This window comes from Kalmanozyma brasiliensis, assembly GCF_000497045.1.
Source record: "Kalmanozyma brasiliensis GHG001 unplaced genomic scaffold PSEUBRA_SCAF17, whole genome shotgun sequence".
In the NCBI taxonomy this organism is placed as follows: Eukaryota; Fungi; Basidiomycota; class Ustilaginomycetes; order Ustilaginales; genus Kalmanozyma; species Kalmanozyma brasiliensis.
In genome coordinates this window covers 94,886-120,003 of record NW_015961956.1, presented here as the reverse complement: position 1 = coordinate 120,003, position 25,118 = coordinate 94,886, and the positions used below count along the sequence as shown (strand labels likewise).

General features: G+C 58.2%; 7 protein-coding genes across 7 annotated transcripts; 3 read left to right on the top strand and 4 right to left on the bottom strand.

The window, feature by feature from the left end:
• Window positions 1–123: 123 nt before the first annotated feature.
• PSEUBRA_002043 (Myc-type, basic helix-loop-helix (bHLH) domain protein) lies at window positions 124–2,544 on the top strand (the record flags this gene model as incomplete). The annotated part of the gene is made up of 1 exon (XM_016435234.1): window positions 124–2,544. The coding sequence occupies one exon, from the start codon at window positions 124–126 to the stop codon at window positions 2,542–2,544; it is 2,421 nt and encodes an 806-aa protein (XP_016293283.1).
• Window positions 2,545–2,657: 113 nt separating this feature from the next.
• On the bottom strand, window positions 2,658–8,096 carry PSEUBRA_002042 (SNF2-related; the record flags this gene model as incomplete). Its single annotated transcript, XM_016435226.2, has 1 exon — window positions 2,658–8,096. The coding sequence occupies one exon, from the start codon at window positions 8,094–8,096 to the stop codon at window positions 2,658–2,660; it is 5,439 nt and encodes a 1,812-aa protein (XP_016293282.2).
• Window positions 8,097–8,974: 878 nt separating this feature from the next.
• On the top strand, window positions 8,975–13,127 carry PSEUBRA_002041 (Stress responsive alpha-beta barrel; the record flags this gene model as incomplete). The annotated part of the gene is made up of 11 exons (XM_059464768.1): window positions 8,975–9,152; window positions 9,285–9,351; window positions 10,349–10,420; window positions 10,494–10,614; window positions 10,687–10,739; window positions 10,855–11,106; window positions 11,190–11,484; window positions 11,556–11,592; window positions 11,671–12,193; window positions 12,271–12,367; window positions 12,450–13,127. The coding sequence occupies 11 exons, from the start codon at window positions 8,975–8,977 to the stop codon at window positions 13,125–13,127; spliced, it is 2,373 nt and encodes a 790-aa protein (XP_059321228.1).
• Window positions 13,128–13,546: 419 nt separating this feature from the next.
• PSEUBRA_002040 (Helicase, C-terminal) lies at window positions 13,547–15,168 on the bottom strand (the record flags this gene model as incomplete). Its single annotated transcript, XM_016435223.1, has 2 exons — window positions 13,547–14,771; window positions 15,161–15,168. The coding sequence occupies 2 exons, from the start codon at window positions 15,166–15,168 to the stop codon at window positions 13,547–13,549; spliced, it is 1,233 nt and encodes a 410-aa protein (XP_016293279.1).
• A 1,015-nt stretch (window positions 15,169–16,183) lies between these two features.
• Window positions 16,184–18,610, top strand: PSEUBRA_002039 (Zinc finger, C2H2-like protein; the record flags this gene model as incomplete). Its single annotated transcript, XM_016435242.2, has 1 exon — window positions 16,184–18,610. One exon carries the CDS (start codon window positions 16,184–16,186, stop codon window positions 18,608–18,610), a length of 2,427 nt encoding a protein of 808 aa, XP_016293278.2.
• A 395-nt stretch (window positions 18,611–19,005) lies between these two features.
• Window positions 19,006–19,686, bottom strand: PSEUBRA_002038 (DASH complex subunit Dad1; the record flags this gene model as incomplete). Its single annotated transcript, XM_016435232.1, has 2 exons — window positions 19,006–19,362; window positions 19,564–19,686. The coding sequence occupies 2 exons, from the start codon at window positions 19,684–19,686 to the stop codon at window positions 19,006–19,008; spliced, it is 480 nt and encodes a 159-aa protein (XP_016293277.1).
• A 538-nt stretch (window positions 19,687–20,224) lies between these two features.
• PSEUBRA_002037 (Fungal chitin synthase) lies at window positions 20,225–23,941 on the bottom strand (the record flags this gene model as incomplete). The annotated part of the gene is made up of 1 exon (XM_016435228.2): window positions 20,225–23,941. The coding sequence occupies one exon, from the start codon at window positions 23,939–23,941 to the stop codon at window positions 20,225–20,227; it is 3,717 nt and encodes a 1,238-aa protein (XP_016293276.2).
• Window positions 23,942–25,118: the final 1,177 nt, after the last annotated feature.

Below are 25,118 nucleotides of genomic sequence, written 5' to 3'. Positions count from 1 at the left end.
GCCGAAAGCTGCCACTTGCCACGCTGACTCAGAGCTGAGTTCGCGCCGCTCAGCGTCTGCGGTAGCGCAACAGCGCATCCCCTCTCATCAGCAGCCACGGTCGCTGACAGCACCTCGGCCGACATGCTGTATTCTAGCTACCGCCCAGCTCTGGCCCCTGGCGCAGAGCCCAATTATGATCGAGGCTATGCCGAAGATTACCACTTCCACCAACGTCACGCCTCACACCCCGGCCCGACAAGCCTTAGCGCTCCTACCGATCCGTCCACCTACATCAGCGCGAGCAGCGATCGATTCGAAAGCAAGGGTCAGACTCTGATCGCCTCACTCCTTGAAAGCCGGCTCTTCAGTAACGCTCTGGTCCGCGACTGCTCTGTCATCGGAGTGTCACAACCTGCGGGAGCCGTCGTCACCTCCTCACGAGGTCAGATGCCCATCGCTGGCACAGCGCCCATCGCATTTGTAGCGCTCAGCTCCACTGGCAGGGAACGCTCAGCCCACGGCGGCGACAAAGAATCAAAGCGCATGAAAAACGAGCTCATCAAGTATATCGTCGACTTCGCTCCTCCATTTAAGCTGATGAAGGGCAAGCTCATCTTTGTCGAGTCGATCCCGCGCGGTCCTGATGGATCTGTGTTGCGTCATTTGCTTGTCGAGAAAGCCACCACGCCGCCCGCGCCAGGCCCTGACAAAGGCTTTTTCAACACCGTACTCTCGGAACCTTCAACCCCAGCTGGGCCCAGCAAAGCCGGCTCTGTTGTCGGTGACAGCGAAACCGCAGGCACGCCCAAGAAAGGCGTCCGCGATTCGAAGCGCCGTGCCACACACAGCCAGATCGAGAGACGCAGGAGGGAGAAGATCAACGACAGACTCGTCACCCTACGCTCCATTGTACCGGCATGCGCCAGGGAACTCGAGGACCGTCGCAGGCAGAAGCAGGAGGAAGAAGACGAAGCCGCTCGCATTGCGGCTGGCGGCGCTCCCAAGACCTACATAGACGCTGCCACTGGCAAGCCGAAGCGCAAGAGGAATCGCAAGAAGCCAGACCCGAAGAAGTCAGCGGGTGCAGACAAGGAAGAGGAGTTGGGTCTGCACAAGCTCGAAGTGCTGACGCATGCTATCAACTACATCTTTGAGCTCAAGGGTTACATCCAGAAGCTCGAGACAGGTGCAGCTCCAGAGCACGTTCCGACGGCAGACAATCCTTTCGGTGTGCGCAACAAGGACGGCACGTATCGTCAGGATGCCAAGATCGAGGACGAGCCTGGATGCGGCGCTGCTGCTCGACAGCTTGGCTCGGAGGATGTGCATTTTACCGTGGGCGCTCTGGAGGCCAAGTCAACTCGGATTAAACGTGATGACGACGAGGAGGACGAGGTCGAGGAAGAGGAGGAAGACCAGATCGAGGACGATGTCGCAGAGGGCGACGATGAAGGGGAAGCACAGGCAGCAGAATTGGAAGAAGACGACGAAGACGACGACGATGAGCCGCTCGAGCGTCGTTCCAAGAAGCACATGACTGCTGCCGCCTTCCGCCCCCATCCTTCTCTGGCGAAGACAGGTTCATTCGTAGCACCTAGCCGCTACATCCGCACAGACACCACTTACTCCTCGTCCTCCAGCAGGGACAGTGTCGAGGTCTCGCCCGCTTTCTCCTTCATCCAGCAGAGCCCTATGGCGATCTCGCCTGCGACAACGATCACCTCCCCCATGATGAGCCTCTCCGCCGAGTCGCCCATCATGCTCCCCGACCCAGCCATCAGCATGCCCAAGCGTGGCGTCTCATCCGCAGCAAGAGTCTCTCAAGCAGCCACATTCGCCTCTCTGCCCGCATCCGCGCTGCCGCTTCCGCCTGGCCAGCCCGGCCGACGTGAATCGAGCAGCTTCTTGTTCAAACAGCTCAGCCTCGCCTCACCAAACTTCGCGCCCTTCAACGGGTCCAGCTACGTGGCCGCCCCCGCTTCTTCTGCTGCAGCGGCGGCGGCGGCAGCTGGTAGCGCTCGAGCGAGGTCGTCCACGCTCTCCTTCCCGACGACCTACGGCGAAGAATCAGAGCTGCGTGACACGAGCGCCCACAAGACACCTGGGCTGTCAGACCGTGACACGACGGCTGCCGGCCCATCCGACGCCTCAGCTGCCGCGCTGCTGCTCAACTTCTCCACCTCGCCCGAAGTCCTCCGCCCCATCGGTCGGTCCAGCACAACCGCGCACCGCACAGCCAGCGTCGCTTCGTCTCCGCACACGCGGCCCGTCGTCGGTCTGCCTTCCAACAAGAGCCGCTCAACCTTCTCCTCGCCGCATTATCGACCGTCGATGTACTCGTCGAAGCTGGGAACGCCTGCGAGCGCCGCGATGGCGGCGATCGAGGAACCTGAGCCGCTGGATTTGGCTTCGCCACCGCATCTCGCGCTCGATAGCGGGTCGCAGGATGAAGAAATTGACCAGCTGTCGGAGCGGACCGTGGATGAGCTGCCAGCCGAGCTGATCAAGACGGAGAAGGAGGAAGAACCAGGCCAAGCGGTCGAGATGGACACTGCCGCCTAAGAGCATACCTTCGCAACCGATCGTGGTTCCACGCTCAATGCCAAACAGCCATCACAGCCGCAATTGTGTGAGAAGTGTGGGTGTGATTATCCGAAACCTGAGATGATAGGATGTCATGCGAAGAACTCCCACTCGCGCTCGACGAAGGCGAGCATGTAATCGTCGATGGTGCCTCCCTCGTCCTCGTCCTCCTCCTCCTCCCCTCCCTGCGCTTCGTCGGCCACCTCTTCAGCCACACCGCCACCAGGCACAGGTGTCTCCTCAGTCTCCTTCCTCCCCTGCTGTTGCTCGTCAAACTCCTCCTCATCAACGAACATCTCCTCCCTGGCCTTGACCGCAGCCGTCCTATCCTCCTCATCCTCCGCCTCCAAAAATGCTCTCTCCACCTCCCGTCCACTCACCCCGCCTTCGCCCTCCACCACCTCGACTCCCGCGATTTTTCCTCCTTCATCCAGCATATCCCGCCAATCCAGCCGCTTCGCCAGCGTCTCGGTATTAAACTCACCCTGCTGGATCACCACGCTGTCCAACAACCTCTTCTGATTCGCCTTCCTGAGCATGTTCTCCTCAATGGTGCTTTCCGTGACGAAGCGATAGATGTGCACGTCGCGCGTCTGACCGATGCGATGCGCGCGATCCATACACTGCGCTTCGATCGCCGCGTTCCAGTCCAGATCGTAGAACAACACCGTGTCGGCTCCCGTGAGGTTGATCCCCAACCCACCCGAACGGGTCGACAGGATGAAGGCACTGATGCGCAGATCCCGATTGAATTTTTCGGTTAACGCCTGTCGTTGTTCCACTTTCGTCGCGCCATCCAGTCGGAGGTAGCGATAGCCGTGGTAGTTGAGGAAGGATTCAAGAATGTCTAGCACGCGCGTCATCTGCGTGAAGATGAGGATGCGGTGCCCGCCCGCTTTGAGGCGACGCATGAGGATGTCCAGCTGCTGCAGCTTGCCACAGTCGTACTGGAGGAGCGAGGCGTCGGGGAAGGCGATGTGGAGCTTCACTGCGACCGGATGGAGTGTGTCAAAGGCCGGCTCGAGGAGCGATGGGTGTTGGTGGGGTTCGATGCCGGGCAGTGCCCATCGAGGAAGGTCGGTTGCGACAGCGCGCGGCGTGACAAAGGCAAACCGGTCGATGACAGGTTGCATGTTCTCCAGCCGCGTCGAACGGGACTGGACGATGCGCAAAAGGTTATCGCATCGACCGAGGAAGTTCTTGCGATCCGAATCGTGCTGTTCCAGCGGTTCCAGGCGCGTCGCCTCGCCTGCCTTGCGCAAGATACTGATCAGCCCCGAGCCATAGATCGGCTTTTTGGTGCATCGATACTGGTTGAGATACGCCTTGTGCTTCCACGATTCCATCTCGCCCACCAGCTTGCGCTGCTTACGCGTGCGCTCGAATCCTTCGAGCGTCCACGTGTCCAGCGCCGACGCTTCAGGGATTTCGTCCTTGAAATAAGGTAGCTTCTTGGCCGCGTTCAACTTGCGCAGGTCGCGCGACTCGATTGCCGTCAGATGCTCCTCTCGATCTGTGATCCTGAAGTTGGTCACGTCCAGATTCACCTTGTCCCAGAGATCGTCCTGAAGCAGTCGTCGGCGCACGAGCAGATCCTTGACCTCGTAGTCCGCCACCACCGACCGCGACATGGCGAAACTCGTCACGATCGGTCGCACTTCGAACAGGTCTGGGTGGTTGCACACCTTGCGCAGCTGCATCAGACAGTTGATGATGCTGAGGTAGTTGCCGCTCGCCAGACTCTCTCGAGTCTTGGCGCGAGACATGAAGTCGTTGTAGAGGAACCGCTGACGTTTGGACAAGCGACAGGTAATGACGTGCTCGTACTTGCTGGGGAGCTCCTTTTCGACTTCGCTTTTGAGGCGACGCAGGAGGTAGGGGCGGAGGACGGCGTGAAGTTTTTGGACCATCTCGCGCGTTTCCTCGGACATGGACGTGCCGCCTTCGATGGCCTTGTCGAGCGGATTGGAGAACCAGTCTTGGAAGTCCTTCATGTTTGCGAATGCTCCCCCGCCGGGGAGCTCCGTGGCGCCGTGTGGCATGAGGAAGTACATGAGCGACCATAGGTCCATCAGGTTGTTCTGCAGCGGCGTGCCGGTCAACAGCAGGCGACGCTGCGAATTGAACCCGAGCAGAGTCTGCCATCGTTGCGATCGGAAGTTCTTGATGTGATGCGCCTCGTCCAGCACAAGGTAGACCCATGGCTTACGTCGGAAGATGTGTTGATCCGCTAGCACCAACTGGTAGCTCGTGATGCAGACGTTGAAGCTGTTCTCCGTGTTCCAGCCGATACGCTTCTCCTTGCGCTCCTTCTGACTGCCGTAGTACGATAGGATCTTGAAGCCCGGCAGAAACCTCTTAAATTCGACCTCCCAATTGAGCATGACACTGGTCGGGGCGACGACGAGATGCGGACCCCAGACGCCCTTGTCGCAGGCGAGGTGAGCGAGTACCGAGATGGTCTGTATGGTCTTGCCGAGACCCATCTCGTCGGCGAGGATACCGTTGACGCCGTTGGCGTACAGGCTGGCCAGCCATTCGAAGCCAATCTGCTGGTAGGGGCGCAGCTGACCACGAAGCAGGAAGGGCTGACGCGACCGAGCGGCGAGTCGATCAGAAGAAACGATGGACGACGCACGCGTCATCGAGCGACGACTGCTGCGACGACCGCTGGTGGCGGCTGACTCTGTATCGCTGAGGTCCTGATCGAGTAGGGCGTCCGCTTTCGAGGTGTCGCGTTCGTCGAGCTCCATCTCCTCATCTGAAACGCCATTTGCCTCGACAACATGCCTGCTTTCGTCCTCTGCATCCTCGGTCTTCGCCGTGACGTCGGCTGCAGCATCCCCTGCATCGCTGGCGACATCGTCACCGGCTGCGTCATCTTCCTCTCCTTCATCCGCGATCTGTCCGTATCCGTACCGCTTCATCAGCTCTTCGATGGGTATATTGGCATCCGCTTCGAGCCCTGCATCCTCGCTGTCGTCCTCCTCGTCCTCCTCCCACATCTGACGCTCGAGATCGGCGTCCTCCTGTTCGCCATCATCGGCAGCGAGATCAAACTCGACGTCGTCCGCATCCAGCTTGGCGTCTTTCGCCTTGAACGATGCGCCAGTAACAGCGCGGGCGCTTCGACGTTGACTTCGAGAGGATCGAGGTTCGGCAGAACTGAAGGCGCGGCCATTCGCCGTGACTGCATCGTTGGGCTTGCTCGCCTCCTCGTCTGCAGTGTCATCGGGAGCAGGTGTGGAGATGATTGATTGATCTCGCGTCACCGGTGTCGACGTCTCGAGAACCGATTCGGTGCCATGCTCCTCTTCAGCCTCGCTGACATCGACCTCCTGCTCTTCGACATCAACCTCGAGGTCGGAGTCGTCCGCCCCTACGCTTTCGTCGCTGCCGTAGCTGGTTCTATCGCTCTCCTCCTCGCTGTCCATAAGACTGTCGGCGCGCGTCATTGCGGTGTGCTGCTTCTTGAGCATGGCTGTGCTCTGTTCGAGGATCGCGTTGAGCTGCTCTTTGTCCAGCTTCTCCTTTTCGGCCTTTTCGGCTGCCGCTTTTCTCGCTCGCACGACATTGACGGCCAGTCTCCACTGCTTGAGCACTTCACGCAATGTCCACTTGGCCAATGCTCGGGTCCTTCTCTCCTCAGCCTTCTTCTCTCGATCCGAGGTTCCGAGCTGGCGTTCCCAGTGCTGTGCGACTATGCGAGCCACCTTGCGAGAGCCTTGCTGCTTGAGGCGAGCATATTGGCGCATCTGGCTGTAGCTGGCCGCGACGGTCTCCATGAGATGATCGTGGTGCGATTTGGTGCGAGGCGCCTTGTGAGCGACGTGGCGTGTCGTCGAGCCGGCTTCGGGATGGATGGGCAGACCAACTCGCCATCTCTCATCGAGCTTGATATATGCTTGCAGGTCGTCGTCCTCGACGTTTGGTTCGCCATCATGCAACAAGTCGAACGAGTCCAGCAATGCCTCCATGTTGCCGCCAAAGCGTCGAAGCGCAGGCACTTGGTGTGGAGCGAGAATGTGCAGTGGTGGTGGATGGTCGGGCAGTGGGCGAGGACGCTGTCGCAGAATGAAAGCATCGAGCTCATCCAGCGCTTTGCTTTTACGAGGACCAGGCCGCCTGGCCGGCGCATCGAGGGATGCCTCATCGTCCACCGAGAGCTGTCGCTTTTGTGTGGCTGGAGAAAGTCGAGCTCGCTTGGTCGAGCCCTTGCGCCTCAGATCGGTCGTCTTTGCCCTCCCCTTGCCTTTCTTTCCGCGGTTGTCCGAGTCGACGTCTAATACCATCTCCTCCTCGCTTGCGTCCACTCCGTTCTCTTCGCCACTGCCTTCGCTGTCTGATGCACGGGCTCCATCGACGCGCGACTTTGTGACGCTGGAAGACCTCCTGCCGCGGCTGCTGTCTGGAGCACGAACCTTCCCGTTCGCTTTGGCTTTTGAATCAGTGGGTGTCGATGGAGTACTTGGAGGCTGTGGACGTTTGAGGGAAAGACTCTCCAATCTCGCGTTGACTCTTCTACGAGTGACACGCCCCGATGTCGATGACCCAGCGCCGGACCCAGCTTCGTCAAGACTGAAGCTGAGGTCATGCGAGGATTTGAAGGTGGTGAAGACATCGCTCTGATCGTTGCGAGCGACGTCGGGATCGTAGCCGACCATGGTCACGAACTTGGAGAGGTGGAAGAGCTCTCTGACGAGCATATCGTGGCCGTCGTGAACATCCTCAAGGTGGGACTGCGCGAGCGCGACTTTTTCCTTTCTTCTGCGTTCGAGGATGTCCTGCAAGGGTGTTTGCGGATCGAGCGCAGTAAGAGGCGTGATCTCTGGTTTGGGACGAGTGAGAACAGGTGTTTGCGCAAGGACCTCTTCTTGCTCTACTTGTTCTTGCTCGAATTCCGGTCTTGCTGTCGCTTTGCTGCTGGATCTGGAGCGACTGGGGCCAACTGTAGTGACGGTGGAATCGAACGCGTCGACTTCATTTGGCGGATCCACTTTGCTGTGATTGCGTTTGCTTGATTCTTCAAGCTCAAGCGCAGGTGCTGCATCGTTTGTGTTCTTTTCCTCCTGCGTTGAAGCGGACGCTGACGGTCGACTGCGCCTTGCATCGCTGCTTCCATTCACCAGAGTCGTGCTCCGTCGTGGACGGCGCGCCCTTCCAGATGCTTCGCTGCTGTCGTCCGGCTGAGCCTGCCCATCCTGCTGCTGGACCTGGAACGCTGGACCTGGGCTTGAAAAGGCGAGCTCCGCATCCAATCTCCTCCGTTTCGTCGGTGCTTTCGGCGTTGCGCTTTGTTGAGGGGAGGAGGACCTATCGCCCCCGACGGAACGCAATCGGGAAGGACCCGCTTCAGCCGACATGTGACTGGTGGAGATAGGAACGTGACTGGTGGAGAGAGGAACGGCGTCGTTGGATCGCTGCTCATCACGCTGCTGCTGCTGCTCGCCCGAGCTGAGAGGCAGAGCGCCTGAGCTCACATCGCTGCTTTGTCTCTTTGCATGGTCAGCTGCCGTGTCACCAGGGGACATGAATGTCGTCCTGTTCCGACGAAGATCCTGCTGTGTTGAATGCGCGTCGATGCTCTGTCGGATTCGCTGCCGATCGCGTCTCGTGCTATCACGCGAGGCTGTCACGGGACGACGCTACACTCGCTTCTCTTTTGATTGCTGGCTGTGCCTTTGGCTGATGAAGTCGAAGTATGTTCAATGGGGTAGTCGAGCCATAGACAGTGTGGGAACGCTGATCCGTCGGAACGCCACGTTGGTGGGCTAATACGTGTGACTGTAGGAAGTGTGTGATTGAGCTTGTTTGAAAAGGTCCGTGTTGGAGCGCAGCTTGGCTCTGAAGAGAGGCGGAGAGTGGTTCAGTGCCTGCTCGGTGGAAGCGACGTCGATTATGGGTCCAAACGAAGAGCGAGACGTTTTATGGACAAGGCGAAAGCGTCAAGGTTTGATGTCGATCGGAGGTTGCTGTTGCGAGATGTCGAGTGAATGTGAGCGTCCAACGCTGAAGTCGTGAGAATGTGATGGTCGAGGAGCAAAGCGGCGAAGGGAGAGTCGGCTCCAAGAGAAGAGGACATGTCAGGACACTCGGCCTGGTGAAGTCTTCTCGCAGCTGAGCGCTCGTCGCACTGGCGGCAAAGCACTTTTTCCACAGTCACGAAAGTCTTCTTGCGACAGAAAAGCCGTCGAAAAATAGAAACAAAAAATGTCAAAATTAAAATGAACTGGGAAAAATGACGGTCTTCAGGCTGCGCAGCGCAGAGGGTCGTTAAGAAAAGGTGGAGCTCCACGGAGTGAGCTTGGACCATGCAAGAAGCCGGACAAGCTTCGGACGAGCGTGCCTCTCTTCTGTCTTTCCCACGTTCACCTCCCACGCTTCGCCTACATCCTATATACTCGTCAAAATGCCTGTCATTCACATTGTGCTCGTCAAGGTCAAGCAGTCGGTGCTGTCCAACGGCTTCGACGAGCTTAAGTCGAAATGCGAGGAGCTCAAGGACCTTCCCATCGCCAAGTCCAAAGCGACTGAAATCAAATGGGGACCGCCTGCCTATCCTGGCCGCAACGAGGGCTACAACTGGGGTGAGTCTCTGGTCTGATGTGCTGCATGCAACGGCGCACATCCGAGACATGCTGGACGTGTCTTGCTGATCTCGCTCTCATGCTATTTTCCTCACGATGCCCGGAAACGCCGACCGTCCGTCGGATGAGCAGGTCTGTACAGCACCTTCGCCTCTCGCGAGGACTACGAGGCTTACCGCGACGACGAAGAGCATCGCAAGTAAGTTTATTTGGCGCAGGACCGATTCCGAGCGCCACTTCGCGTTTTCCGTCGATCGCAAACATCTGTGCTGACATCCTGTGCTTTCGTGCAAATCAATCACATTCGGAGCAAAGCTTCTCCAAGACGGTCCTTCTGCCCAACACGGACAGCCTCTTGGCCTACGACTTCGACATCTGACCTTCTCGGAGGTACCGTTCAACCTGCATTTGCCCGTGTACACCCTGCAATCAAGAACTTTGTACGCCGTCCAAGAGACACCTCGACAACTGAGGTAACCGAATCTACCTATCCCGTGCTCAGGCTGCTGCGGCGATGACTTATCAAGCACAGAGGCTGTGTGGAACGGTTTTTGAACACGGCTTGCCGACGCGAAAGCGTTGCTGGCTTGACCGCAATTATCTCAGCGAAGTCAGCCCTTCCCACGCCAGTTTGTGACTTCACGAAAGTGGTTCAGAAGCAATCACGAAGACCCCATCGAAAATCACAATCTGAGGGTTGCATCCATCGATAGCAACCTTCACTTCACCTCCCGTCTCCGAGCTGACCCACAACAGGAGTATGAGGACGGTCATGCAGTTCCTCCGTCGGAAGAGGCGATCGCCCCAAAGGGGTTCCTTGAGCGAAGGTCGTTTGGGCGCTTGTGCTCATGATCAAGCAGGACAAACTCGATAAGAGACCGAAGCTAAGAGATATAAAACGGGCTCACCGAGACATCTGTGACCTCCGTCACCTATGCTTGTGTCAACATCGTTCTCGGCCACCGGACAGGACCGAACTTCACTGCCGCTATCTATCGAGACAGTTCGTGAATCAGCGTTGCGAAGCTTTCCACGCAAAAAAGGTCAAGCATGCCGCGAGCCAGTCGAAGCAACAAAAAGGACAAGGAGCTGACCGAATCGAAGGAGTCACCCGCTCGACGAGAACGATCTCTTCGAGCGTGCACACGGTGTCGTCAGCGCAAACAGAAGTGCGACAACACTTTGCCTCACTGCAGCAACTGCGTCAAAGGCGGCGTCGCCTGCGAAGCATTCCCCATCAACAGCGTTTCTCGAGACAATTTGCTACAGTAAGTGCAGCGTGATGTCGATGATGACGACGCAAGGGTTAGTGCCCTCTGACATCTCCCACTCCCTGCGCAGGATCTACGATTTGTTGCAAGAAAGCACCCGACGAAACCGTGTCCTGGAAAAGGAGCTCAGCCTGGCTCGCGTCGTCGTCCCTGACTTTCTCGCTGTGTTCAGTGCTTTCATCGCTAAGCAGGTGAGATAGCCTTATCAGGGCGATTTTCATTCGATTCAATGTGACGATCATACTGACCGTCCGTCAACGCAGGCGCCCAGCGGATTGCGGCTCAGCGACACTAGTCGACAAAGTGGCCAAGCAAGGTTGGTTCAGTCTAGTGTCCGCTTTCCAGCTTACGTTCGAGTGAGGCTGACTGAACACTGCGCACCGTGTTCTTCTGCTCCTCTTCGTCATGTCCATCTTTCCTGTACTCGACAGCACGGCTTCCAAGACCAAGATCATGTTGCCGCTACCAGCTGCACTTGTCGCAACTTCCAGCACAAATCCTGAGGCCCCATCGTCTGCGACAACGACCGCAACACTGCTTTCTGCGGGCACTGAGCCAGATATCTGGGCGACGATCAGAGCGCTGGAGGAGTGTTTCCCGGCTGTCTCTCCTGTCATCATTCAAGCAGCTGAGCAACTCGACCAGGACGTAAGCTTGACAAGGCTTTTTGACATCGCTGCAGTGTAAGTGCATCACGGTGTAATGTCACGTTGGCACACTTGCCGTGGACAGGTCTGATCAGCTCTCTCCACGCAATGATACGCAGTCCGATTAGGGACTTGCGCCCCTTGCTGAACGGTACAGCGACCTGTTCCGAAGAATCACTGCGCCATTCTCTTGTTGAGCCGAGTCTTTCTCTCGAAGAGCTGCAAAGCATGATCTCTACAGCCAGCGACATGACACGGATTGCAGCGACGTTGCTGTGGGCTCTGCTTGCCCTTGCGCAGCATCGGGGCGAAGAGCTGATGCGACTAGATACTGCCCTCACATGCTTTGTCCAAAGTTGGCAAGCTAAGGCATCTGCTCTCACGGGGTTCCTTGACGTGCAAGACGCTGTTGCTGTAAGTGACACCGTCCTTCCATCATTTTGGCCCACCGTACTTATCACCATGCGACCCGAACTTCTTCACAGCTGTCGTTCTGCCGAGCATACGAATGGGTGCACTTGCGTAAGTCGATGACATTCATGCTAAACGAGTTTCAACAATTTGGAACTGAAGCTGACTCCGCTTCGGGTATCCGTGCAGAAACGGCGATCATGACCGGACAGCTTCTCGTCATCGTCACGACGACAAGTGGTTTTCAGAATGTCGGAGCGATCGCCGCCAGCAACGACTTCACAGGCTTCCTTGCTAGCCTACACGTCGAGCAGAAGCGCCTCGAGTATATGGCTCTGCACCTCTTCATCAGCCCGATAGCTGCGATGACAGACGCTCAGCACGAGGAAGCGATATGGAACCTCCTTAGCAGCATCAAGAGCTTGTCCGAAGCCAACACACAGGGTTTCGACTCCTTCGGCGTGTCTCATTATGCAGCTGGCAGCTCGCAACGCGTGTTGATGCGGAACAAGCTCGGGACGCAGCTCTACGGCATGTTCCCGAGGATGCTCTTTATGCACTGTCCTAATGAAAGGCGAAACTGGCGGTGGCTGCGCAATGCTCTACCCCTCGCCGCCACCGCTCTATCGTGCCACCACGCCGCCTGGATGCAGTACAGCTGGTTGGGTGATCATGTTCTCGACGTCCTGACTTTCTCAGATTTGTTGGCAGCGTGAGTAGGATACACCTGTCTCTACTCGTCCAATGTCGAGGCTGACGTCTCCTTGCTTGCCGTCTCGGTGATCGCAGCTTTGCATGGATTCTGCAACAATGTCGGGCCCAGACCGACATGCGCGACGACGTGTCCAACCATCTCGGCATCGCAATTGAGCTGGGGGATCGATTCGTAAGTGTCACTCACGCTTACCTTACGCGACGCAATCACCGTCCTAACGACATTCTCATTTCTTGATCCTCGGCATAAACAGGCACACCGTTGGCCACAATACAACGAAACAATCCACAGAACGATGCGCGACCTGCACGCGCTCCAAGAATCCCCCCTCTCCGCATCGGGCCTCAGCACGCCCTGGTCAGCCGCATCTGTTGCCACGGCGCTTACCGAGTCGAGTTGCGTCCTGCGCACGCCCCAGGCCCAAGAGATGCCGCAACCTGCCGCCCGTCCGCACACGCCGCCGCAGGAAGCGACTCATCCGCACCATTACTTCCAGCCGGACCTAAGGCAGCTGTACCAGCAGCAGGGACCGCCGTCTCATGACTCGCGGTACTCGCAGCCGGACGTGAAGGGTGCACACGTGCCAGAGGGGTGGGGGAGTGTGCCGCTGCAGCCGATCCAGGCCGATTGGTCTAGCCGCGGCGATGCGGGTCTTGCGCTCAACAGCATCGCGGCTAGCGGCGGTGGAGTCGGTCAGCAGCTGCCCTTTGTTGACATTGGCACGGTGCAGCGCAAGGAAGAGGCGTCGATGGATGCCCACACGATCGACACGCCGTGGTCAATGGCACAACGACCCTTTGCAGCCCTGCGCGCCCTCCCGCCTCTCAACACCGGCACCATGCCGCAGCAGCATCAGCAGCAGCCGGCACCAACAACAGCGACCAGCTCGCTCTTCTACCTCGACGAGCGTGCGACCGATGCCAAGCCTTGATTTCAAAACCAACCACAGACAGTGCAGGTCATTTCTGTACCATCACCAAGACGTTTCCCGCGAGACTAGGCTCCGAGACGTGTATATCGACCGCTCGAAGTACAGAGCTTCAGAAGAAATCCATACTTTCTCTTTCTCACCACAAAGCACAATCGATACAGCGCATCAAAAGGAGAAAGCAAAGGGGGCGTGCCATTGCGCAAGAGCAGCGGAAACAGGATGAGAGTGTGTTTGACGGATCAAACACAAAGGGTGAAGAATTTCTATAGCCCATCCAACCCCGAGCTGGACCGCGGAGGCAAGGCGCGGTCTAGGCGGAACTGAACAGCCGAAGCCCGGCATCAAAGGGTGTCGATGACGCGGGAGTGAGGTGTCCAAGACCATGCGGCCATACAGACTTTTTTGGCAGCGGAGTCCGCTTAGATGAGGTCGGCGACGTTGAGGGGCATCTCGTCGATCTGGGTGGAGTAGAACTGCTCGATGTCACGAAGCATGCGGACGTCGTCGCTCGTGACAAAGTTGATCGCAACACCCTTACGACCGAAACGACCGCCACGGCCGATGCGGTGGATGTAGTTCTCGCGGTTGGAGGGGAGATCGTAGTTGATGACGAGCGAAACCTGCTGGACGTCGATACCACGGGCGAGGAGGTCGGTGGTGATCAAGACACGCGACGAGCCCGAACGGAACTCGCGCATGATCACCTCGCGCTGCGCCTGCTCCATGTCACCGTGCATGGCCGAGACGGTGAACTCACGCGAGGTGAGCTTGTCCGTCAGCCAGTCCACCTTTCTGCGCGTGTTGCAGAAGATGACGGCCTGAGTGATGGTAACGGTCTCGTAGAGATCGCAGAGGGTGTCGAGCTTCCACTCCTCCTTCTCGACAGCGACATAGAACTGCTTGATACCCTCGAGGGTGAGCTCGTCGCGCTTGACGAGGATACGAACGGGCTCGCGCATGAACTTCTTGGTCACCTCGAGCACCTCCTGGGGCATGGTGGCCGAGAGGAGGACGCACTGGGTGTCCTGGGGAAGCAGCTGGAAGACCTCGTACATCTGGTCCTTGAAACCACGCGAGAGCATCTCGTCGGCCTCGTCGAGGCAGAACATCTTGAGCTGGTCCGTCTTGAAGGCACGACGGTTGATCATGTCATAGACACGGCCGGGGGTACCGACGACGACCTGGGCGCCCTCGTTGAGCTTGGCCATGTCCTCGCGAACGTTGGTGCCGCCGATGCAGGCGTGGCAGTTGATCTTCATGTAGTCGCCGAGGGCGATGACGACCTTCTGGATCTGCTGGGCGAGCTCACGGGTGGGAGCAAGGATGAGCGCCTGGACGGCCTGGATGCTGGGGTCGATGCGCTGGAGAATGGCGATGGAGAAGGTGGCGGTCTTGCCGGTACCGGACTGAGCCTGGGCAATGACGTCGTGGCCCTTGATGACGGGGACGATGGCACGAGCCTGGATGGCCGAGGGACGCTCGAAACCGTAGGCGTAGACACCACGGAGGAGCTCGTCCTTGAGCTCCATGTTGTCGAAGTTGTCGACGACGCTCTCCCAGTTGGACTCGATCTCGCCATCGGCGATGTTGAGGTTGTTGCCAGCCTCGCCAGCGGGGGCGGCGGCGGCGGGGGTCTCCTCGGGCCTGTGAGTGGGTAAAGGAGCGGATGAAGGAGGAGAGGTCAGTATGATGAAGGTCTTTCCAGAGGAGCGGAGGAGGTTTGGCGCCACTCGATGCAGGGTTTGCAGCTGCATGTGATGTGACTTTGAGAAGAGCGCCGTTGACAGTCCAATCATCACATCGATGCGCTGAACCGGTCCGCGTAGGTGCAATGACAACTATTCCTTCGTCTTGCCGGATGGCGTCGCTGTTCTCGTCCTGAGCGCTGCCAGTTCAGACTCGGGCAGTGGTCCGAAAGGAACGCCTGTCCGTCCCATCGTGCGCCTTGCCACTGCGCTACACAATCCAACTAGTGCCCGTCTGCGATCCAGCGATGTTTGCCACTCCCTCCGCTTTGATTGGTGATGACATACTTAGACATGTTGGGCGAAGTGGGAGGAAAAGATCAAGGAGTCGGACTGAAGCAAGTCGACGCCTTGAGGGTGGGTGTTGGTGAGAGCGCTGAAGAAAAAAGTCGAAAGGAACGAGGATTCGCCTTTCAACCGGTGTTGCTTGATGCTGTAGAGTGAGTTGTGGGTGATGCTATAAAAGCAAGATGATGGCGACGAGGTAAGATTGGCGTTCGACGACGGCGATATCCACGGCGGCGGCTGGCTGTGGCTGGTGAGGCACACTCAGGCTCACTCACTGCCTGACGTTCTAAGGGCTGCGCACACGAAGAAGAAAAAAAGTTGAATGAGGCCAGACCGAAAAATGTGAGGCAGCAGGCGGCGTTGCGGCGAATCTTCCTGGTCTCAGGCCCTGACATGAGGAGAGCCAAGTCGAGAAGAAATTTCGAACAGGCGGCGAGAGATAGAGAGCCACTTGAACCTGACAAGGCAGCACACGGCAGTGAGGCCCACGACGAGAAGAAAACGTTTCAAATCGAACTCTCTCGAGACTCAGCCTTGACAGGCGTGTGGCTCTGGAAGAAAAAGTTTTCGCTTCGAGCCTCTCTCTCCAAAAATTTGAATACAACTTTGGCATGCGGTTCAAAGCACCATTCTGCCCCTGAAATTCAAAAAGCGGCGCAAGATGAAGGCACGCTTTGAAATTGGTTGAAATTCACGTCGCGCAGCCCTGGCCTCGCCTGCCTTGCCAAGTGTTGGATCGGGTGATATGACCCCGATTTCAGTCGACGCAGCTTGCCTGGCTGAGTTGAGTGTCGTTCGGCGCAGCGAGAAAATCAAGGGTAAGCGAGCCCGCAGACAGCGTCATAGGAAGCACGGTTTGCTCCACACCCTGTCAAGAAACCCACGAGCCCATTCTTCTTCCGCCGCAACACTCGAGCCGCTTCTTGTTCCGCAACAAGACGCTGCTACAAGGACCACCTCGTCCACGTTGCACCTAGCATCGCTTCGATTGATACGGCTTCGACCAGCATTTGCGTTGCCGCCATGAGTGCAGCGCAGGAATCATCATTACCACCGCGGCCGCAAGGTTCACGAGGCGGCTCCTCTTCCAATCGACGAGGAGGACACTCATCGAGAGGCGGAAATAGCGGCGGAGGTCGACGAGCCAACTTTGGTGGCTCTCTTACCGGCGGCAACGCTTCAGGCTCTGGCTCGAACTCGAACAGAGGCCGCTCGAACCATCATTCTAGACCTTCTAGACCGCCAAGGAATCAGGATCACCATGACGACACAAACGAGTCCAGCATAGACGAGCCAACGTCTGCAGCAGGCGCGCCAATCGAACCGGTACCCACGGAGCCTCAGAGCAACACCGTCGATGACGACGACGACGAGCTTCCGCCCGAAGGTGAGCTCTGCTTCATCTGCGCAGACCCCATCAAGCTCACCTCGGTCGCACCCTGCGATCACCGCACCTGTCACATCTGCGCCCTCCGTCTCCGTGTCCTCTACAAAAAGGACGAGTGTACCTTCTGCAAGACCAAGATCGAACGTCTCATCTTCACCTCCTCGACCACAAAACCCTTCGCCGACTTCAAACCCTCCGACATCCCCTACACCGACAAGAAGCTGCCTATCAGCTTCGAAACGAAGGAGGCACTCGAGGAGACCGTGCTGCTGCTTCGCTTCAACTGCCCCGACCCCAACTGCGAAGTCGCCTGCACCGGTTGGAAGGACTTCAAAGCACATGTCCGTCGCGAGCACAACCGACTCGTCTGCCAACTCTGCATCACCAACAAGAAGATCTTTGCGCACGAGCACACGCTGCACACCGAGCAGTCGCTCGCAGCACACGAGAAAGCCGAACACAGGCTCTGCGAATATGACCGCCTCCTCTTCTACAGTGACGACGAGCTGTTCGCGCACATGCGGGACAAACACGAGCAATGCCACATCTGCAAAGCGCGCGGGAGCGAGGAGGAACGGTGGAAGTACTACAGGGACTACGACATGCTCGAAAAGCATTTCAGGAAGGACCATTGGTTGTGCGAGAACAAGACGTGCCTCGACGAGAAGTTCCAGGTGTTTGAAAACGAGATGGACTTCAAGGCGCATCAGCTCGACCGGCACGGTAACGAGCTCAGCACGCGCGAGAAGAGGGAGGCGTTGCGCATCGAGGCCAACTTTTCGTACGACGATGGTGGAGTGGAGAGTTCGCGGTCGGGTGCCAACCGTGGTGCTGGTAAGAAGTCCAAAGGTCGAGCCAACGGTGCAACGGAAGCCGATGCGGCGCCGCAGAACCGAGATGTGCTGGGCGTATCAGCCCTAGCCTCCCGCTCACACGTGCCCGGGGCAGGGCCTGCCAATCACGCATCCCGACGCGCCATGTTCGGCTCGGGGCTCACCACCCCCGCCCCACCGCAGGGCGTCTCCGCCGATCGCCCGCGCACAGTCACCGACTCGCGCTCCATCGAAGAGCGTCACCAGGCCTACATGGACAAGGTCTCCTCGACGCTTCAGTCCGAATCCCGCATCACGTCGTTCCGTCACTCCGTACGCGTCTTCAAAAACGGCGAGTCCTCCGCACGAGATCTGATCTCAACGATCCACTCGCTCGTGGGAGAGATGGACGACTGCGCGCCGCTCGTCAACGGCCTCATGGATCTATTGGATGACGCGAACAAGAGCAAGGCATTATCCGACGCATGGAACGGGTATCGTATCGAGCGGACGCAGTTTCCCTCCCTCACTCCGGCCTCGTCCTCGACTGTCGGTCTCACCCCTGGCACGGGCTACGCAGGCGCCGGTGCTCGAGGCACGAACCTGCGCAGCATCAAGCGGTCCTCCGCAGCCTCGTCCAGTCAGGTATGGGCCAACGTCGAACGGGCTGCATCCGCATCCTCCGGTCATGGGGCGGGCAAACCCGTTGCTCTACGCGAACACTTCCCATCCCTCTCCACCCCGTCTTCGGGAACACCGACGATCCCCGGCTCTCTCGCGCACGCCGTCGCGCATGGCGCAGCATCACGCGCTGCCGCGCCCGCAGCCAAATGGAGTGCTGCCTCCACCGCCGTTTCCTCTGGCGCAAGCACGCCACGCCCCTTTGTAGCGCGCGTCCACTCAAGTGGGCGGTCTGTCAACACCAAGTCGAACGCCGCCTTCCCAAGTCTGCCGAGTAACGCATCGAAAAGTGCGATCAACGCCCAGCGCAAGGCGCTGTTTGCGAGCAAGAGTGGGGAGGCCACCCCCGCGCCAGGTGGGTCGGGAAGCAGTACGCCAGCGCCCTGGTTGGCGGGGCAAGGTCAGCCAGGGAGGATCGATGATTTTCCAGAGATCGCGGCGGGAGGGCAAGGGTTGGGTAGTTTGGACGGGCTTAGTGAGGCATTGGTTGCGTCCCAGGAGGCAGGGGGGAGGAAGAAGAAGGGGAAGGGCGTACAGATGATGACGTTTGGCGGTGTGCATCGGGGCTAGTCAAGAGGGAGCGGACAGATGTCCCGCAAATCAATGTTGTCAAGAGGTGGTTGCCCACACCCTGCTGACGCTTGTCCAGACGAGCGCGATGTCAATGCTAGCCAAGCCTGCAGAAGAAATGATGTGTGAAAAGGAGAGTCACGAGGCTGGGTGTGAGGCGGCTTGTCTGATGCGCTGGTGCTTGTCGAGGAGATGAGTTCACCGAGGGTCCTTGGGCAGAGCTCGACAGCGGCGACCTCAGCTCGAATGCACCCGCCCCGAGCCGGCCACCTCACCTCTTCTCAGACTCGTCCTTTCCACACCACAAACGTGGCGAATACACACCCCCCGGACAATGAGAAAACACGTCGAGAGCGGATACAAATACAACATAACGGTATACCGGGGGTGGAGCTTTATGCGTAGATGCGACCTCCTCCAGGGGCCACTCCTGGCGGGAGGGCAGTTTGGGTGAGCTCGAAGCGGATTCCCTCCCCGTTCTCGCCTTCTGCAGCTCCGGCTTGTGTGGGGGTCTTCTTCCCTGGCGTGGCGGCTCCTTGCAGTGCATTCTCCTTGTCCTCCATCCCCGCATTTCCCTCTGACCCCTTGGACGTGTGAGCCTGCGGATACAGATCGGGGATGCCAGAAGCCACCATGATCCGTTCGAATTTGCTCCACAGCTCGCTGATCGGGTGGAACTCCTTGCCCACCGAGATGGACTCTTCGATCTTGCGGTTGAGGACGTTGCTGTTGCCCAGAACCGATTCCACTCCCTATCGAACCCAAGTTTGTCAGCCGTTGGAGTGTTCGAAGTGGAGAAAGATGGCGTGGATCGGTCGCAGTGTCGTCAATCGATTGTGATTTGCATATGTCGATGTAGCAGTTTGAGTAAGGCAAGACAGGTCAGCTATGCCATTCGCTCAGCCCTTCCATGAGAGCTAGAGAACAAGAAAAAACTAAAGGTGAAAACGTACCTTGGAAATGTCCTGAATGAGTCGATTGCGCTCGCGCTCAAAGAAGCCGGCGTCGATCGCACCGTTGCCGTTCGAAGAGGACGACGAAGGATGTTGGTCGTCGTATGTGTGGGTGTCCATCATCGTGTGTTTTCGTCCTGTGATTCTTTCGCGTGCTTGTAGATACGTCTTGGGGAAGGTGGCGGAGGGTCAGACTGTGAAAGATCGTGTCCGTAAGCACGGTGAATCGTTTTGCTGGAAGCGAGGTTGCGGTATGGGATGCGGTCAAGCGCTCGATATGCCGAAGATCCGAGTGAGAACGATCGCAGGTATGCAGGTGGTTAAAATGTCAAGATGATGGTGGTTGCTCTGCCTGATGAGCATTTCAATCCAAAAAGTGTCAAATCCACCCTGCACGAGTGAGAGAACAACACTTCAACGCGCGCCGCTTGCATCCCCCACTCAACGCGCTGCGCGTGAATTTCTTTCGCACGAGAAATATCCTCCTCCATCATCATTCTCACCACATTCACACTGCTGCCAGTAAAGATGTCTCGGAACCGTACACAGGCACCGCAAAGATCCTGGAAAGACCGTGTGCATTGCAAGGCAGGAACAATAACAATGTAAAACCTCTGACTGTTTGAAAAGAAAACGAATAGTCTATAGAGCTTGCGGCGAATCAACCGAATCGGTCGTGGTAGCTTCGACCGGGGCCGGGTGGACCAGGCGGACCAGAGCGAGGTGCGGGAGGGCCACCATTGCGTGGAAGCGAGTTGCCGTTCTGTCGTGGCGGCAGGAGAGGTTCATCCAGCACTCCACCTCCGGATCGCTGACGCGCGTGCGAGCCTGCAGTCCCGCCTCCTTGCACCGCGGATGAGTGGCCGTAAGGCTGCGTAGGACCGAATCCAGGCGAGGAAGGTGACGGTGCACCACCGCGCATCAGACTCGCATACTCTCCCGGGCTAGGTGTGCGCTCCATCTCGTAGCTGCCTGGCTCGTAGCTGCCGTTGCTATGCCCGTTACTTCCGTGTCCACCGCCGCCAACATATCGACTGTACCGAGCAGGAATGTCGGGCACAGCTGGAGCGTCCCGGTTGGCAGGGAACATGCCCATCTGCGAGATGCGGTTGCGATTCACCGCTGACGGGTACTGCGGTTGTTGCGCTCCCGGCTTGCCCATGTTCTTGGTGCGGAACGCCTTGTCGTCCCACCCCGTCTCGAGCATCTTCTCCATGTCCTCCGTGTCGATCACCACCTCTTGATCGCCGACCCACACCGAGTGGCGCACGATCTGCACCGGCGGCGGCAGCGACTCGTCATACCCGCCAATCTGGTTGCCCCACTTGTCGTCGTCAAAGTCGCTATTGATGGTGACCGAATCGCTGAACGTGTCGCTCTCGCGTCTCGACAGCGGCATGCCGGGCAGCTTGCGGTCTCCATCGCCGTCAAACTCGTCGTTGTGGAAGCCGGAACCGAATTGGCGCTCGAGTTCGCGACGTCGCTTCTCCTCGCGCTTCCTCTTGCGCAGACGCGATCGCTCCCAGTCCTCCCAGCGTCGAAGCGGCACCGCACTGCCGGTGGCGGCTCCACCTTCGTCGCCGTGGCCCATCTGCTTGGCTTCCCCCTCGACTTTACGCGTCTCGCCCCACGAAAAGTCGTCAAAGTGCCAGAACGAGTAGACGGGCAGGACAAAGTTCCACACGGGCAGCGCGATGAGGTAGATCAACATCCACAGCACGTACACCACCTTTCGTGTCGCCAGCAGGATCAGCAGCGCGGGCATACCGATGACGGCTACTAGCAGCATTAGCGGAATGGCTTCCGTGAACGAATGGGGCGGGTTGAGACAGTACGTGACCACCAGCGTGTAGGTCAAGGCGATCGAGACGGGCAGCACCAGCGTACCGAGCAGGTCCATGAACACGACAAACTGCATCGAGAAGCAGAAGGTGCCACAGAGATCGCGAACGAGCACCAGCTCCATCAGATTGTGAATCGTCGAGTTGATCCATCGTCGTCGTTGCGAGAGCAGCATCTTGAACGTGTGCGGCACCTCGGTTTTGCAGCGCGCCTCGGGACAGAAGACCATCTTGCGGTTGGGGAAGGTTCGCAGCAGTGTCGTGGTCAGGAAACGATCCTCTCCGAGCAAGAGCAAGTTCTTCTGGTGCAGCGTGGTGACCACGCTCTGGCTGTACTCGCGCGTCACCTCGGGTTTGACAATGATAGGCACCCAGTCGTCGTCGGTCTGCTTCCTAGCCTTGATGCGGTACATGGAGAAACATCCGGGCAGACAGGTGACACCTCCGAAGACCGACTCGAACGCTTTCGCCTGGTGGTGCGAGATGAAGTACTCGTACACCTGAATCATAGTAACCCACGTCTGCGTCTTGTTGGCGATACGCGTCTCTCCGCACGCACCCATGATGAGGGGGTCGCCCATCATGCAGTTGGCCAGCGTCTTCATTGACTTGGGGTACACCATCGTGTCGGCGTCGACCATGAGGCAAAGCTCGAAGAAGTCGGGCGTGACGCCCATGAGCGTGTGCACCTTGCGGAAGAGGTCGTAGTCGAGCGGCGTCATGCGATCGTTGTAGGTGACGCGCTGGAAGAAGTTCATGAGGATCATCTGCGAGTCGCGCTTTCCTCGGTTGCCTGGCTTGGAATCGCCAGCTTCGTCGGGTGCACCACACTTGACGACCACCACCATGGGCGTGCGTCTGCCCTTGCCGCGGGTGTAGTGCCCTGCGTAGACCATAGCCATGTTGTGCTCCTTCTTGCCTGACCCGATCGAGACAAAGCTCATCGGGGTCGGTGTGCCGAATCGTGGGTCTGCGTCGAGCAACGAGACACAGACGTCTGGTGTGCTCATGGTCTCTCCGGAACCGGTCACCATGCCGTCAGCGACGAGGAAAAGCAGCTTGCGCTGGTCCGAGTATTCGGTCTCGGAGAGCGAGGTGAGTGTTGTAGAGATGCCCTCCTCGTTCTCGGAGTATGCAGTGATGAGACAGACGACGTAGGGCTCTGTGCCGATGTGTTGGACGGACAGGCTGTCGGGCACGGACGGTGTCGCGGATTCTGTCGAGTCGCGTCTTCGGCGTGTAGGCTGCGAAGGCGGCGGACGCTGTTTGTTGGCCCAGGGCGCTGCGCCGGACGAGTTGACCGAGACCATGGCACCCTCCGGCAAGACGTTGGGAGCGACTTTGCGGCGTCGAGAGGGTCGTGGCGTCGAGGCCATTCGGCCGGCCATGAACCAAGAGAAGAAGACGGCCATGAAGAAGCGGATGAGAACGATGGCCAGAATGACCACAAGCGAGCAGTAGAGGACGAGGTTGGAGATGAAGCAACCTGGTGTGATCTTGTCGATGTGACCCGCGTCATACTTTTGCACGAGACATTTGATGGCCTTGCGTGCAGTTGGGTTGGTGTAGAACATCATGGTGGAATCGCGACCTCCCATGCCGCTGCTGGCTAGTTGCTCACGAATGGCCAGGTCGACCACATCTCCAGCAATGGGTTGCGGGTTTGCCTTCAAGTAGGGGTTCATGTTGAGCACAGCACCGTCGAGCACCATGAAGTTGGTGTAGTTGCCGCTCTCCATGTCTTCCCAACCATAACCGACGCGTCTTGTTTCGTTGGTCATGCCGTAGGTCGCAAAGGTAGCGGGTGACACGGTGCCTAGTGGGCAGTCGGTGAGGACGGTGCCGTTGAGCGCCATGCAGATGGGATCCGCAGCGTAGGCAGCAGTGGAGCCTCGACATGCAGGGAAGTCTGCGGTTGAGGTCCTGGCAAAGAGCGACGAGATGTCCGAGCCTGCTTTGTTGGTGGAGAGCCTGAAGATGTTGGCGCTCTCTGGACTTGGCAAGTGGTGTGCTTGGGAGATATCGAAGGCCCATCCTTGAATGCCGACTACCGCTCCTCCTGTACCAATTCGCATGTAGGTCTTTGCAGAGTTGCTGTCGGCTGACGGACAGAGCGCGGCATTGAGGCCCATGGTGATGAAGCCGATGAAAGCGCCCAGGAGGAGCGCGACAAAGACGAGCGAAACCTTTTCACGCCATGCTTGCCGACTAGCGCTATCTTTGAGGCCACCGCAGGTGCGAAGGAGTGGACTGGGAGCCCAGAATGTGACGACAAGGGAGAAGACGGTCCACCATGAAAAACCACCTTTTGAAGGAGCGGCTGCTGAGAAGCCTGGACCGCCACTGGAGGGATTGATCAAGGGGACTTGTGGCTGACTCCTCTCGGGGCGTGTGAGCGTCTTTGCGCGCGCGATGCGAGTAGGTTGCCGAAGCGGGGGCGGTGCTTCTGTATGGATGGGTATTGAGGTATCATTGCGGTGCCCTGGCTTGCGGATGAAGGTCTTTGTGAAGGTGGTGTTGCGCTGAACTCCAGGCATGGTTGCAGGAGGTGCTGGTCAGATGACGCTGGCGTCTAAGGGAGCATAGATCCGGAAAAGGAAGGTTTAAGGAGCGTTGGCGAGCGTAGCTGTGTGGAGTCCGTGTGAGTGAAGTTGATGGCGAGACAGGTGAAAGAGCGTGATCGAGTGCGGAGCAAATGAGGAGCCAGGATGAGATAGAGGCGACGCGAACTACAGGGCAATGCGAAAGTATGTGCGTGCAGAGGCCGGGTCTCGATGGAGAGATGTTGGGTCAAGCGGCAAGACGGATCCAGTCGAGGTACGAAGGTGGTACGAAGGAAAGAGAGTCGCCGGCGATCTTTTGTCTCTGGCGATGCTACCGAAGTGTGGGAGGATAGCGATATCCGGAGGTGGTGCGGTAGAGACAAAGGCCAGGAACAGAAGTGCAGAAAGGGAATTCGAGTGACAATGATGGAGACAAAGGACAAGCGTGATGGCGAGAAGGAGGCTGAGTATCTGAGTTGGGCAAGAGCCGGCAGCACCATCTGCTGCATCACTTTGAGCAGGCGTTCCACCGAGAGCTTTGCCGAAAGGGCCCAAATCTAGGCTGTCAGGCTTAGGCTCGAGCTCAAAAGGCGCGTCCGCCAACTTGATTTGACCGCCTGCGTGCGTGTGTGCCTGTCAAAAGGAGAGAAAAATGCCAGCGAAGGGCACGCCGAGCCACTTTCTTTTTAGGCTGCTGTGCTGCTGTGGTGTTCTTCTTCTTGTTGGTTTCAGTTGGAATTTCGAAAAGTGACACTCTCTCGTCACGGCCAGCACGCGTGTGCGTCGCTGCTGGTGCTTGTTTCCCCCCTGACTCGAGCCTCGTTGACTGCATCAGACAGACGGCTTCTAGCCTCAGTTCAAGACGGAAACAGCGCGACTAGACAGCGTGTGACAGGGGGCACCGTCGTCGTGTGAGTCAGGTGTACTTTGGCACTGGTCAAAGGGCCGATCACGATCCGACACTGGCAAGACTGGAAATTGCATCGAGCCTAGTCTCGACCTCCTGCTTGGCACACCGGCTTGTCCGAGCAGCGACATTGGTGCAAAGCGGACAAGAGCGTCATCGGAGACGGATGATCCGTGTTCAGAAACGACCGATCAACGGCAGCTGAGCGTGTCAGTCGCCGGCGGCGAGCCCGAAAAGAATCTCTGGCGCTCCTTAGTGCGGCGG